Below are 15,956 nucleotides of genomic sequence, written 5' to 3'. Positions count from 1 at the left end.
AAAATCACTATTTGGTGGAGCTGTTAACAACTCATAGACATGTGAAATGTGACCCCGACTACACACTGCTTTTTGTAAGACGTCAAAAGCCAAAAAGGTTGGAAACCACTGGTTTCATCTTTAACGATGTGTTGTATTTTAAAAGCTTGTTATATTATCCATTGTGTCAAATCTTCATCTGAAAAGTAACTAAAGCTGTCAAATAAATGTAGTGGAGTAGAAAGTACAATATTTCCCTCTGACATGTAGAAAGTAGCATCACATGGAAATACTTAATATAGTACAAGTACTTCAAAATCATACTTAAGTACAGTACTTGAGTAAATGTAGTCAGTTACTTTCCACCACTGTGTGACAGTGTGAGGGTTCATTTGTAGTTTGTGTCCTGCTGAAAGCTCAGATATACAGTCAGTCTGTGGATACAACTAGATGGAACTAATACAGACAACAGAGACATCTAGTGGTGGAACGTGTTCATTTCAGCAGAGTTCAAGCTGCTTTTAGCTCCAATACAAGTCAATTCCATCTGTCATTTGGTTCTTCATCACTTCAGTGATGTCATGTGATGTTTCTGATGGAAGCTGCTCTGTATTTGTTCCTCTGGATCCTCCACTAAGTTCCCCACCTGTCCAATCATTTCTCTACACCAACAGCTGTTTGACACAAGACTTTACACCCAGCAGCTGCTCACAAACACACTCTACACCTGACTTTTATTGATGCTGGAAATATTTATTGGAAGTATATGTGAGGTTACAGACTAGAGAGAAAGAAAGAAAGAGATCAACAGATATTCTGCTGTTCGTTCTGGAGAATTACTGCACAGGACGAATCTTCATGCTGATGGTCTTCAGGGAGTAGTTCCAGCCCTTCCAGTAGGACCACTCCACTCCAGCAGCATCATGAGTGCTATCAGCACCCCAGAGATAAATCCCGTTGGGGTTTGCTCTATGACAGTCGTTGTACCAGAACGCCCCCAGGTGGAGTTTGGCACAGCTACGGCTATCGGAGTCCTGGTCTTTGTCGAAGGTGGAGAACTTCTGTCCGTTGTGAGTTTCCAGGCCATCTCCTACAGAAACACAAGAAAACAACAAGTGTATGATTACAACACTACTGCTAATGACACCATACTATATAATGTTATATAACTATTAACACTACAACTGTCACTACTAATACCGTACTACTGCTATGGCTACCACTTGTACAAATACTTCTAGTACTACTGGTACTGCATCTGCTGCTGCTACTGTAACATAACAACATACAGTATGTCATGTAGAATTAATAAAACATGAGCAGACCACAGACTTGTTGTTACTGACTTGAAAATCTTTGTGAATCTGTCTTTAGCTGAAGGAATCACACAAATAATCCAATATAAGGACAGAAATCTTCAGTGTCTCCATGTGGAAACTAAACATCATAAAAACAAAACTACTACCTGCTAACAGTAACTGACCTGCTCCTCCATCAGTGAATCCAGACACATGCAGTTTGTATCCATCGGACTCTGATTCAATGGAGAACGAGGAATAACGAGCAGACGTTTTGTTTCCACTGAAGTCCTCCATGTCGACCAGCAGCTCGTACTTTTTCCTATGAGTCAGATGGAAGAGACTCTCAAGACCTGAAAACACACAAACATGAAGTCACGTCAGATGTTTGATGTTTGTTTTTATGAACAGTTTCATGAAGTCACATGACTGTTAGTTTGGTTTCATTTCTCACCGAGCCAGTACTCTCCAGCAGCGATACCAAAGCCCTTCTTGTAGTGATCCCAGGGCCTGTAGAAGTTCACCGAGCCGTCCATCCTCCTCTGGAACACCTGGGGGGGGGGGGGGGTTAACTCGATAAACACAGGATCACTGACAGCTCATGATTTATTGTGAAGGTCCAACAGGAAGTGTCATACTGAAAAACACTCAGCTGTGACTTGATGACTTCAGTTCAAACACTCACCATCCAACGTCCTCCGTCTGAGTCCATGTCACAGTACACCTACACACAAACACACTCATTAGTAAATATGATGCTTTAGTTAAAACTACATTCAATCAATCAGCAGCTGCCACGTCTTGAATCTGAAGTATCTTAAAGTGCCGCCGATGGCCGCTAGATGCCCCAAATGACCATTTAAAAAGCCTCAACTTCTCTCTGGAAAATATAAACATAAAAACATTATTCCAGTAATCATTTCCTCTCCTGATCCACTCAATTATATACTGTTCATGATGCAGTCTTAGTTTTCATAGCACCCTCAATCTAACTAACCTAGTCTAGTGCAGGTGGCTGTTTCTTGACTTAAACCATGTGTAGAAATGTAGGAAATTTGTTTTAAATTACAACGTATTTTTTTAAAAATATTTTTTAAGGGAGGGGCTGGAGGGACCCTTCCATTATGTATCCTTCAAAGTTTTCTCCCCCATTTTAAAACATAACCACACACCCATGGTAAGGAGCACTGATCTTTCTTATCCTATCTTTGGAAGAAAAATATATGTACTATCTGGAGTGTATATCAAAAATGCTGCCCAAAAAACACAAATTAGCAAATAGAAAGTCTTATGAAAAAGGTGTTGGTTCATAAGGTCAAAGAGAGGTCAAGTGGGTCAATTGACCACAAATATTGTTACTTTATTACGATACCTCCCTGGTAGCAAAATTTAGCTAAAGTAGCTAACGTTAGCCCATATGTACACAAGCTGCAACTCTGGGCTTCAAACTGGTTTCAAGGCAAACTAATGGGTGACGTCACACCTTGCTACATCCATCTTTATATACAGTCTGTGTATCCAACCAGTAACACGACTACCTCCACTTATATCTGCTGGTTTAGTAGAATCAACCTGAACTGTCTTCACATGGTGACTCATCTTTGAACCAACATCTTCTAACTGTGTCCCAGAGAGGATGAAGTGTACCTGGACAGCAGATGTGGCTCCGATGGGATAGATGATGTACACTCCGCTGGGTCGGGTGCTGTCATGGTTATAGATGTCACTGCAGTCCAGCGGGAGGACGAGACGTAAGCAGGAGGTCAATACTGGAGCCAGCAGGAGGAGAACCACTGAAACAAGCTGCAACAGAAACACAGCAGCAGACACAAAATGAACTAAAACTAAACTCAGTGGAAGATTCACTCTCCAATTTAGTTAAAACAAGTGACTGTATTTTGGCATTTTGTGGGTTCTTACACAGAATCACAGAGTGAAGCTTTAAAAGTGCAAAATACAGAGAAAATAGAGAAAAGTTAATTGTAAGAAACTCTTGTCACCACAGACTATTTCAGAGAATCTGACTGAAAGTACTACTACTCAATATTAATTCAGTCAGGTGTATAAAGTCACAAACTTACCTTCATCATCAGAGTTCTGCTGAGGTGATATGATGAAAATCTTGATGTCAGTCAGTCAGGATGTTGTGATGTGTCTGAGCTATATTTATATCCCAAAGATTAATGAATGACTGAACAGTTGCTACCTCATACAAATAAAACTATTTGCTGTACAAGTGGAAACATAATGTCCTTGAGTGTGTGTGTCCCTGTTTACACGACTTTGTTTGGATCCAAACCAGACATCCACCCACATTGTGGGGACTCCATTACCGGGACCAATTAAAGTGGTTACATCACTAATGTAGAGGTGCTGCAAACAGCAGGGCTCACCAGCATTGAGGCTGTGTGGGCCACATCTTTAGGATGGTCACCGCCTCCCAAAGGTCCTCCTCCTATACAGTGAACTGTCTAGTGGCCACAGTGACAGAGGGGGATCCATGCAAATGCTATAAAGATACTCTCAAAAGGTCCTTCACCAATTGCAATATTGGATTATTTACATTACAGGGCTGTACAGACAGTGAAGAAATGTGCAAAGGGCATACAGTGCAAACATGTTAGTCCATGCTGGACTTTCCTCAGTGCAAAACAAGGCATGCATGATGAGTCAGCCTGTATGTGGGTTACTCTACAGGTGCATCAATCAATGTTCAAGGGCTGATTGAACACACATGAAGCCGATTGCCAGCAGATCAGGTCATTACAAACAAATTAGATAATAGCATCAACACATTCTCATACACATACTGATTTATATACATACAAATGTCAAGTTTTACACTGGGACCCACCGGCACAGAAAGACAATAAGATAGAGTCACAGGAAACTGGTTATGTCTAATACTTTATTCAAGCCACTAGGGAAACGTTTCTCAATGTGAGCACCGGGGGCATTCAGAGAACGTGGGTGGGTACTGGAAGCAATATTTTTGAAAGGGGGACATTGAGGTGTTCTTGGGGGGTGTTTGTGTGTGTCTGTTTTTAATGCCAGTTTAGTCCTACATTCAAATGCACATTTTCACAATTTCATCATTAGACTTCTGGGTTTTCCTATGTTTTTTCACAGCACTGTCAAGTCTATTTTCCTCTGTTTTATGCACGCACATACAAATTTGTGTATTGGGCTCTGAGCACTTCGAAGACGCAGGTGACCTACGCGTCTTCTAACCTTCGCTTTCTCTCTAAGATCCTTGAGAAAGCAGTCTCTAATCAGTTGTGTGACTTTCTACATAACAATAGTCTGTTTGAGGATTTTCAGTCAGGATTTAGAGGCATCATAGCACAGAGACAGCACTGGTGAAAGTCACAATGATCTCATAAATGCATCAGATGAAGGAAAGGATTTCTCTCTGTACTTGTCTTAGATCTTAGTGCTGCATTTGACTCCATTGACCATCACATCCTATTACAGAGACTGGAACATTAAATTGGTATTAGAGGAACTGCATTAAGCTGGTTTAAATTCTACTTATTAGATTGATTTCAGATTGTACATGTTTATGATGAATCCTCCATGCACGCAAAAGTTAGACACAGAGTTCCACAAGGTTCTGTGCTTGGACCAATACTATTCACCTTATATATGCTTCCTTTATGTAATATTATTAGGTAACACTCCATACATTTTCACTGCTATGTAGATGACATGCAATAATTTTTATCAATGAAGACGGATGACAATGGATGACCTGCATTTTTCTACAATTAAACTCAGACAAAACCTATTGTGATTGGCCCTAAACACCTTAGAAACTCTTTATATAATGATATAGCTACTCTAGATGGCATTACCCTGGCCTTCAGCACCACTGTAAGGAATCTGGGAGTTATCTTTGATCAGGATATGTCCCTTAACTCCCACATAAAACAAATCTCAAGGACTGCCTTTTTTCACTTACGTAATATTGCAAAAATCAGGCTGAGCCTTTGCGGTCCTGTTGATGTCCTTCTCCGGCCATTGCTGCTGTTTGTTGCTGCTGGTCACATCTCCATTACTGTTATTGTTATTGTTATTATTGTTGTTATTTTGCCTCTCTGTGTCTCTTGCCCTAACCCTTGCCCCTTGCCCCTCTCACTTGGTTTATTACCTCAGTAAACTATTTCCTAATGAGTTTATGGTTTCAATCACTAGTATCAAGTCTTCTTCAATGCATCATGATGTTCATTATGGCCCCATTTAGAGTGAAATAGATGATAAATCAGTGTATGCTTTAGGGCATGGCTACGTTGTGATTGACAAGTCGGTACCACGGCAACAACGTTGATTATGTAACGTAACCATGGCGTAACACAGATTCACAGAGTATAGGCGTAGCTGCTGCTGTTTCACAATGTGTTTTCAGTTCATGAAAGTTAATTGTTACATTTTGGTCACTTAAAAAAGTCTCATCCAGCATTCGGTTGTGATAAGAAATCCTCTAAGCTAGCTAGCGCTAGCAGAAATTAGCATTAGTATTAGCATTGTCACTGTTTTCCATAGATTGTAAATGCACCATGCTAACCAAGCTAGCAGCTAGCGCGATGGACATTTCCACCCACTTGTCCAAATATGGATTGATATCAGCCAGTTACTGTTCACTCTCCTACAGCTGCATCACAGCTGGATTAGCTTCCTGCTAATGCTAACATTTCCTCCTGTTGCTTCACTTTAAAAACAAGAAACACATTGTGTTTGTCACAGACGTTAAATCTTCATTAAGCATTAATGTGTCGTTTAGTTGATGTTGTGTCAGTGGATGAGCTGTAAATATATCAGAGTGATGGAAGAAGAAGCCACAGTGAGCTGTTAGATATACGTCTCCACCTCCTCAGCAACAAAACCAACTTCTTTATTAAAACATCTGTAAACACCAACACCAGCTGCTCCAACAGTGTTTGATGTCCTGTTAAAACACACCTGATGTTACCACGGTAACCACAGGTGTTGCCATATCAACCCGGACTGAAATCTGAAGGATTACAACTTTAATAATAATTCCCCTATAGTTTTAACATGTAATGGAACCACACTCCTATCTGTAATTACATCTTAAATATCCATAACAGAATTTCTCCTGGTCAAAATTGTATTCTCACTAGTCAGAATGGTAATTAAAGATATTCACAATAACATTGTTACTTGTAGAAAGTAAGAATGTTATTTTCCTAGTAAGAATACACTCTTACTGGGAGAAACTCTCATTTCAGATATCTACAATTCAATTCTTACTAGTCATAACTGAAGTCAGCATTTGCTTTCGGTTAAAAAAAGAAAAATCCCACCAAAAGTTGTCACTAGATGTCGCACTACGCATGTCCTAAACTCAGAGATGATTGTTACTGAGTCAAACTAGGCAGTGCTGATCAAATATGATTCAAGATTCTGTTACTGCATTGCCTATTTCTCCCCTGAAATGTTTTCAGAAACATATTTCAGTGAACTGTTTAGCTGTAAAGTGAGATTGTTTGCAAGCAAAAACCAAGCACTGCCCAACTCGCAGTATGTAACTCACCACATGGATGTACGTCAGTTACAGTTTCAGATATCTCAACTGCATTCTGGATTGGAAGAATTGCACTTATGGATATTTATACACATGTCCACAATTGTACTTTTCCTAGTAAAATTAAAATTGTGGATATCCATAATGACATTTTTACTAGTCAAAATGTATTTTTGGATATTCAAAATTACATTCTGGATATCTGGAATGTTTTTTTCATTTTGGATATCTGAAATTAGAGTTATGACTAGTAAGAATTGGATTGTAGATATCTGAAATATGATATTTTCCTAGTAAGAATTGTATTGCAGATATCCAGAATGTTCACTCTGGATATCCAAAATGTAATTGTGGATATCTGAAATTGAAAACCCAAAACACATGAAGACAAAAGTGACGTCATTCGTCCTAGGAAGAATGACATCATAGATATCTGAAATGACAATTGTGGATAGGAAGAATGTCATCGTGGATATCTGAAGAATTGAATTATGGATATCTGCAATTAATATCCAGTCTAGCCATTAAATGTGAAAACAGCTTGATGTTAATATTACTCTGGTACTTAACCTACAGGAACTCCAGTGATGGTGATTCAGTATTTAGTCTGCACTGAACAATGTTTCTGACATTAAAAAAGCAGCACTTGGTACCAAAGGATCACCAAAACCCAAGAATTGTTAAAAGGATGTTAAAATCTTAAAAATGTGTCCCAAAATAGAATAAAACTTAAACTAGGAATACTAAAACAACATGATTAACTACAGTACATTACCTGACTTGTATTGGAGCTAAAAGCAGCTTGAACTCTGCTGAAATGAACATGTTCCACCACTAGATGTCTCTGTTGTCTGTATTAGTTCCATCTAGTTGTATCCACAGACTGACTGTATATCTGAGCTTTCAGCAGGACACAAACTACAAATGAACCCTCACACTGTCACACAGTGGTGGAAAATAACTGAGTACATTTACTCAAGTACTGTACTTAAGTATGATTTTGAAGTACTTGTACTTTATTAAGTATTTCCATGTGATGCTACTGTATACTTCCACTCCACTACATTTCAGAGGGAAATATTGTACTTTCTACTCCACTACATTTATTTGACAGCTTTAGTTACTTTTCAGATGAAGATTTGACACAATGGATAATATAACAAGCTTTTAAAATACAACACATTGTTAAAGATGATGGATGGGGATGAATAACCTGCGCAAAGAGTTTGGATACATCGGGCGAGGAGGTCTGCAGTCAGGGACAGATGTTTTGGTGCTAGTGGAGGTTCTGCTTTTCTTAAGCCTTTAATTAACATATTTACGTGGGTGTGAGAAATGGAAGGGGCTGGAGCTCCAGAAATTAGTTTAATGAAAAAGTTTATACCACTCAGGTACGTTTGGATGGTGGATGTTCTGATTTTGAGAACCGAATGGGCGTAAGTAATGAAGCTGGTTACTGTTATGATGTTGATGGATGGAAATGGTAGCCTGTGAGTAGTATGGAAGGTTTTGAAGCAGCTCCATGCTGAGTAGTACGATGAAAGACTGCTGGGGGCTATGCTATTTAGGATTGCTTGTTGTGATGTGGTGACCAGGTAGCGAAGTTGAGGGTTTAGGGGAAGATTGTGGTTGAAAATGGAGGGACCGGTGTTGGATGAGGATCTGAATCTGGTGCCAAGGCTTTGAATTTCTGAAAGGAGAAATGGGAAAGGGAGTCAGCAATGGTTTCTTTGTAGCCGGGAATGTGGGCAGCGCGGATGATAAGAGAGATTAGGGTCAGTCTGCGTATGAACTTCATGATATCCAATGATTGGGAGCGGCCTTTATTTATGATGTCGACGGCGGTGTGGTTGTCTGAATGGATGAGGATGACCTTTGTGGACCACTCATGCCCCCAAAGAAGTGCTGCAACTACGATGGGGTACAGCTCGTAGAGGGCTGAAGAGGGAGAGAGTGAGGACATTTCCGGCGGCCAATCAGAGGTGAACCATCTACCGCCGTAGTAACTGCCGAAACCAATGGAGGGGGCAGCATCAGTGTACAGCTGAATGTCTTCGGGCTGGTTCATGTATTCATCATAGAAAAAGGAGATGCCATTCCATGAAGAAAGGAAGTCCTGCCACATGCGGAGCTCCATTTTGCAAGCGGCATCCAGGGTGATGAAATCATGGAGGGATGGAATGGCTGCAGATATGGACAATAAGTGGGAGAGGAAGGAGCGCCCTTGGGGGATGATGCGGATGGCGAAGTTTAGGTGGGAGTTTCTCGGTTGGGAGGGCGGCTTGAAAGGTGAGTAAATCCAGGGTGATACCAAGAAAGTCAAGAGACGTATTGTGTCCCACTGTCTTATCTGGAGAAAGAGGAACACCGAGCCAAAGGAAGGCAGACTTGAGGGTGGAGAGACTGTGCGATGGGGTTGAGGATGGTGGGGTGACGGTGAGGAAGTCGTCCAGGAGGTGAATGACACATGAGAGTTTGTGATTGTTGAGCAGGATCCAGCAGAGTGCCTCGAAAAGAGAATTGAATATTTTGGGGCTACTCTTGCACCCAAAAGTGAAGCATACGGCAAAATAGTAGTGACCCTTCCAGGAAACTCCTAAGAACATTCAATTTCTTTGTTCTCGGGGGACTTTAGGTGTGTCTGCAGCCTGCATCTTCTGAAATAAATGAATTTTGAGGAAATCTAATCCCAAGTTTTTACATGTAAAAATCACACTTCAAGTCACTATGGCCTAGTATTTCACATTAAAGATGCAAACATTCTTTTCAAAACAATCAAGTATTTCATGATATTTCTGATTTATAAAAGTCCTGCTGTAATATAGTGAATAAAAGAGTTAAAGCAGCAGTTCTGTGAGATTAAACACAACATTCAGAAACACATATAAATTCAACAGTTATGTCTGTAACTTCAAGCATTCAAGGTGACTTTCTATCTAATGTGTTTATCTATATATGATTAATTAGTCTTTCTCTGGCCTTTAGTTCAGGCCATCATTTTTGGATGTTTAGTCAGAAATGTTCTCTTAAAAGGTCTTTTTGAGTTGAGTATCACTGATCAACCCCATTTAGAGGGTTACAAAGGTCCGTCCTGCAGGCTGGGGGTCTGCTCTCACCACCTTTGGAACAGCAGAACAATAAAAACTATATAGAGATAATTACAGAATGTAAATACATTGAATGACTGTTAATGACAAACTGCCGAGCATGAACAGAACCAAACACAGCTTCTGATTTATAATCAGAATTATAACATTAAATGTAGACTGAGCATAAATATGCCTTCTGAGCTAGTTTGTCTTTAATCTTTCAGTTATATCGAGGAAAATTACAGAAAAAAGAAGTGTGAGTGATTCTGTTTAAGACCTGAATAAATTGACCTTTTTTTAAGGATAACTGACTTTAATGGGAACCTTCCAGCTGTGAAAACAAACAGCCTAAAACTGCTGTAGCCGTGGAAACGCTGAGGTCACTGATAAAACATCCCATAAACATTAAAAACTTTAAGAACAAAAGAAGACAGAAGCATGTAAAATGAAGAGAAACTTAATAATTGAAGAAAGCTGAAATTAAAACACTTTGATCCTGCAGAGTGTCAATACACACACACACACACACACAGATATTTACACATCTAGAACTGGTCTTATTGGTGTGAAGCAGCAGCTGCAGCTCTGACATTTTGTGTTCTTTAATCCAATGAATCATGTTTTAACATTTGACTTGAAGACTTTTGACTTCATTTTTATCCAAATGTAACAAATAATAGATTTTACTCAAGTAAAAGTACTATTACTCGTGTAAAAATATAATTAAATAAAAGTAAAAAGTGTGTCAATAAAAATTTATTTTAACCAATATTTTATGAAAATAATCACAGTCACACAATTAGTTTACAGTTTGTATTTATTATTATAGAGCAAGGCATTACGATAATAAAGTCTGTGTTATTATAAACAAGACAAAGGTCAAAGGTCAAAACCTGGTATATGTCTGGCCTGTGTATGGTCACAGGATGCAGAGTTTTAAGGTAGAAGATATATCTGCATTCACACTGTAGTGAAATTTGATCCATATTTCAACCATGACGATTAGAAATCATCATGTCAGTGCCACAGAATGACAAATCCCAAATACAATGATTGCCGTCTGCAAAGTGTCTTGCAAAAGCTGATTTAGGATCAGCTCAGCAGATAGTTGTCTATTTGTTTTTCCAACATATTGGATTGTACATTTGGTACATGCTAGAAGGTAGAAAACATTACTAGACCTGCATGTTATCCTTTTTTTTAAAATTGTGTATTGTTTTTTGGTCACAAAGCTGGTAACAGTGTTCACCTTTTTACAATTAGAACATGCAGCACAATTTCAGCAAGAGAGGAAACCTGTGGCATCGTCCAGACGTCCCTGGTGGATGGAGGTTTTTGTGTGTCTGTGTGTACCAGAGTGTCCCGAACATCCTTTGCTCTAGAAAAAGAGAAAAGAGGAAGAGAGTTAAAGATCTCTTTGTCAATGTCATCAACAGATAAAATGTTCCAGTGTTTTTTCACAACATTACATATCTCACACCCAAGTGGTGAACAGGTAGTATTAAACACACAAGAGAGTTTTTTTGCTTTGGTTTACATTTGGTGATTAATTCATTTCTGTTTTTTTCATGAACCTTTGCAAATGCCTGATCCAAGACATGTCGTGGATACCCTCTCATCAGAAACTGATCAAACAGTTTGTGAGCTTCTATTTGAAAATGATCATCTCTTGTACAGATGCGTCTATTCATAAGAAACTGACTATAGGGCAGATCTTTTTTGAGGGGATGTTGGAAAAACAAGGAGACAACTTAAATTTAGGATCAATGAAAATAACATGAAAACAGAGACACAGACACTCAAGGACATGATGTTTCCACTTGTTCAGTAAATAGTTTTATCGGTGTGAAGCAGCAGCTGTTCAGTTATTCATTAATCTTTGAGGTACAAATACAGCTCAGACACATCGGAGCGTCCTGACTGACTGACATCAAGATTTTCATCAGATCCTCTCAGCAGAACTCTGATGATGAAGGTGAGTTTGTGACTTTATACACCTGACTGAATTAATATTGATCAGTAGTTTCTGATTCTCTGAAATAGTCTGTGGTGACACAAGAGTTTCTTACAATTTACTTTGCTCTGTTTTCTCTGTATTTTGCACTTTTAAAGCTTCACTCTGTGATTCTGTTTAAGAACCCACAAAATGCCAAAATACAATTAGTTTTTTTTAACTAAATTGGAGAGTGAATCTTCCCACTGAGTTTAGTTTTAGTTCATTTTGTGTCTGCTGCTGTGTTTCTGTTGCAGCTGGTTTCAGTGGTTCTCCTCCTGCTGGCTCCAGGGTTGACCTCCTGCTTCTTTCTCCCGTTGGACTGCAATGACATCTATCACCATGACAACAGCCAACCCACCGGAGTGTACACCATCTATCCCATCGGAGTTAGGTTTCCTGTCCAGGTACACTTCATCCTCTCTGGGACACAGTTAGAAGATGTTGGTTCAAAGATGAGTCACCATGTGAAGACAGTTCAGATTGATTCTACTAAACCAGCAGATATAAGTGGAGGTAGTCATGTTACTGGTTGGATACACAGACTGTATATAAAGATGGATGTAGTGAGGTGTGATGTCACCCATTAATTTGCACTGAAACCAGTTTGAAGCCCAGAGTTGCAGTTTGTGTACATATGGGCTAACGTTAGCTACTTTAGCTAAATTGTGCTAACAGGGCAGGTTTCATGATCAAGTAACAGTATTTGTGGTCAAATGAACCAACAACCCTTTTTGGTGATTTGTGTTAATTTGGCAGCATTTTTGATATACACTCCAGATAGAACATATATTTTTCTTCTAAACATAGGATAAGAAAAATCTATGCTCCTCACCATGGGCGTCTGGTTATGTTTTAAAATGGGGGAGAAAACTTTGAAGGATTCATAATTGGCAGGGACTTTCTATACCACCTAACCTCTTCGTTTAAGTCAAGAAACAGCCACCTGCACTAGAATAGATTAGACTAGAATAACATTTTTATGTTTATAATTTCTAGAGAGAAGTTGAGGCTTTTTGAATGGGAGTCAGTTGGAGCAGCTAGCAGCTGTCGGCGGCACTTTAAGATTCTTCAGATTCAAGACATGGCAGCTGCTGATTGATTGAATATAATTTTAACTAAAGGATCATATTTACTAATGAGTGTGTTTGTGTGTAGGTGTACTGTGACATGGACTCAGACGGAGGACGTTGGACGGTGAGTGTTTGAACCGAAGTCATCAAGTCACAGCTGAGTGTTTTTCAGTATGAACATTTCCTGTTGGACCTTCACAATAAATCATGAGCTGTCAGAGATCTTGTGTGTTTATAAAGTTAACAACCCCACCCCCCCCAGGTGTTCCAGAGGAGGATGGATGCCTCGGTGAACTTCTACAGACCCTGGGATCACTACAAGAAGGGCTTTGGTATCGCTGCTGGAGAGTACTGGCTCGGTGAGAGATGAAACCAAACTAACAGTCATGTGACTTCATGAAACTGTTCATAAAAACAAGCATTAAACTCTGATGTGACTTCATGTTTGTGTGTTTTCAGGTCTTGAGAGTCTCTTCCATCTGACTCATAGGAAAAAGGTCGAGCTGCTGGTGGACATGGAGGACTTCAGTGGAAACAAAGCGTCTGCTCGTTACTCCTCGTTCTCTATCGATCCAGAGTCCGATGGATACAGACTGCATGTGTCTGGATTCACTGATGGAGGAGCAGGTCAGTTACTGTTAGCAAGTAGTAGTTTTGTTTTTATGATGTTTAGTTTCCACATGGAGACACTGAAGATTTCTGTCCTTATATTGGATTATTTGCATGATTCCTTCAGCTAAAGACAGATTCACAAAGATTTTCAAGTCAGTAACAACAAATCAGTGGTCTATTCATGTTTTATTAATTACATGGAAGCTTTGGTTTTTATAAACACATTTAAGGGAAACAATGTAAATGAGGCCCAGCAGGTTTCAGGTGTTTATATCCCTTCAACCTTTTGCAGTTCTTGTCTACACGACATACTGTATGTTGTTATGTTACAGTAGCAGCAGCAGATGCAGTACTAGTAGTACTAGAAGTATTTGTACAAGTGGTAACCAAAGCAGTAGTACTGTATTAGTAGTGGCAGTTGTAGTGTTAATAGTTATATAATATTATATAATATGGTGTCATTAGCAGTAGTGTTGTGATCAGACGTTTTCTTGTGTTTCTGTAGGAGACTCCCTGAGTTATCACAGCGGACAAAAGTTCACCACCTTTGACAAAGACCAGGACAACTGGGCAGACGGGAACTGTGCCAGAGACCGCTTGGGAGCGTTCTGGTACAACGACTGTCACGATGCAAACCCCAACGGGGTTTATCGCTGGGGGGCTGATAACATTCTGATTCAATTAGGAGTGGAGTGGGAGTCTTGGAAGGGCGCTAACTACTCCCTGAAGACCATCAGCATGAAGATTCGTCCTGTGCAGTAATTCTCCAGAACGAACAGCAGAATATCTGTTGATCTCTTTCTTTCTCTCTGATCTAGTCTGTAACTTCACATATACTTCAAATAAATATTTCCAGCATCAATTAAAGTCAGGTGTAGAGTGTGTTTGTGAGCAGCTGCTGGGTGTAAAGTCTTGTGTCAAACAGCTGTTGGTGTAGAGAAATGATTGGACAGGTGGGGAACTTAGTGGAGGATCCAGAGGAACAAATACAGAGCAGCTTCCATCAGGAACATCACATGACATCACTGAAGTGATGACGAACCAATTGACAGATGGAGTTGACTTGTATTGGAGCTAAAAGCAGCTTGAACTCTGCTGAAATGAACACGTTCCACCACTAGATGTCTCTGTTGTCTGTATTAGTTCCATCTAGTTGTATCCACAGACTGACTGTATATCTGAGCTTTCAGCAGGACACAAACTACACATGAACCCTCACACTGTCACACAGTGGTGGAAAGTAACTGACTACATTTACTCAAGTACTGTACTTAAGTATGATTTTGAAGTACTTGTACTTTATTAAGTATTTCCATGTGATGCTACTTTCTACATTTCAGAGGGAAATATTGTACTTTCTACTCCACTACATTTATTTGACAGCTTTAGTTACTTTTCAGATGAAGATTTGACACAATGGATAATATAACAAGCTTTTAAAATACAACACATCGTTAAAGATGAAACCAGTGGTTTCCAACCTTTTTGGCTTTTGACGTCTTACAAAAAGCAGTGTGTAGTCGGGGTCACATTTCACATGTCTATGAGTTGTTAACAGCTCCACCAAATAGTGATTTTTCCCTCTAAACTTCTCACATGCTTTCATTTCAATAAATGTTCAAATGATCCAATATTTCAGCAAAAATCAAAGATTAGAGAAAAAGTCGAAGATTGTAAACAGGCCACACTGTCATTATAGACATACACACACATTAAACAGTCTGTTTCCAGACATCTTAGTGATGACGAGATAAAACGCTTAAATATTTAAATTAGAAAATGAGGCGATCAGTAGACTGACAGGTTCTCTTTCAGACTTGTTCGGTTTGACTCCTGGCAGCAGTAACATGTGTTCAGGGTGGGAAGACAGTGAGGGATCACAGCCAGCAGAGGTGAACCTTCCAGATGTTCCTCCTCCAAGAACAGTACTTGAGTAAATGTACACAGAGTGCAGCTACTGATTGTGTCAACACAACAACATACAGCTGATTTACAGCATTTATCTAAAGATCAAATTTAAGCTTCATGTCACACAGCAGATATTAATATTTTTGTTTTATTAGTGTTATATATTTGCTGTGGTTTGAATATTTTAAATGTTTCTGTATTTAATTGCTTTCCTTTTTTCAGTAACTGGGTTTTTATTGCTTGCTGTAATTGCAGTTTATATAAATTATTTGCATGCGGCTGTAACTGGACATCAGACACTTGATGAACTAATCAGTGCACCTCGATGGGCCAATGCCGTGGCTGTGAGGGAGGATCCAGTGTCCAGACAGTAGAAGATATACAGAGATAAAAGCTGCATCAAACATCCTTTAAACAATTCTTGGGTTTTGGTGATCCTTTGGTACCAAGTGCTGCTTT

At 39.4% G+C, this 15,956-nt stretch overlaps 2 protein-coding genes across 3 annotated transcripts in view; one reads left to right on the top strand and one right to left on the bottom strand.

Moving 5' to 3' along the window:
• LOC122971137 (microfibril-associated glycoprotein 4-like) overlaps positions 1 to 3,604 on the bottom strand; it is a 750,976-nt gene extending 747,372 nt beyond the window's left edge. The window contains exons 1-6 of one of the 2 annotated variants that reach the window (XM_044337668.1): positions 3,359 to 3,604; positions 2,925 to 3,080; positions 1,963 to 2,001; positions 1,732 to 1,828; positions 1,463 to 1,630; positions 805 to 1,069 (exon numbers count right to left, since the gene is read on the bottom strand). In XM_044337668.1, coding sequence (XP_044193603.1) covers positions 816 to 1,069; positions 1,463 to 1,630; positions 1,732 to 1,828; positions 1,963 to 2,001; positions 2,925 to 3,080; positions 3,359 to 3,367 — 723 coding nt within the window. In that variant the 5' untranslated portion in view covers positions 3,368 to 3,604 and the 3' untranslated portion in view covers positions 805 to 815. Of the gene's footprint in view, positions 1 to 711; positions 1,070 to 1,462; positions 1,631 to 1,731; positions 1,829 to 1,962; positions 2,002 to 2,924; positions 3,081 to 3,358 lie in introns of those variants that run through there. The other variant, XM_044337667.1, reaches the window with a different exon arrangement.
• A 9,412-nt stretch (positions 3,605 to 13,016) lies between these two features.
• On the top strand, positions 13,017 to 14,386 carry LOC122971145 (microfibril-associated glycoprotein 4-like). Its single transcript, XM_044337677.1, has 4 exons — positions 13,017 to 13,101; positions 13,240 to 13,336; positions 13,437 to 13,604; positions 14,095 to 14,386. The coding sequence occupies exons 1-4, from the start codon at positions 13,075 to 13,077 to the stop codon at positions 14,349 to 14,351; spliced, it is 549 nt and encodes a 182-aa protein (XP_044193612.1). The 5' UTR covers positions 13,017 to 13,074; the 3' UTR covers positions 14,352 to 14,386.
• The last annotated feature ends 1,570 nt before the right edge of the window (positions 14,387 to 15,956 follow it).

Source organism: Thunnus albacares, chromosome 20 (assembly GCF_914725855.1).
Source record: "Thunnus albacares chromosome 20, fThuAlb1.1, whole genome shotgun sequence".
NCBI lineage: Eukaryota > Metazoa > Chordata > Actinopteri > Scombriformes > Scombridae > Thunnus > Thunnus albacares.
The sequence above is the reverse complement of the archived record's forward strand: the minus strand, read 5'-3'. Positions and strand labels throughout refer to the sequence as shown.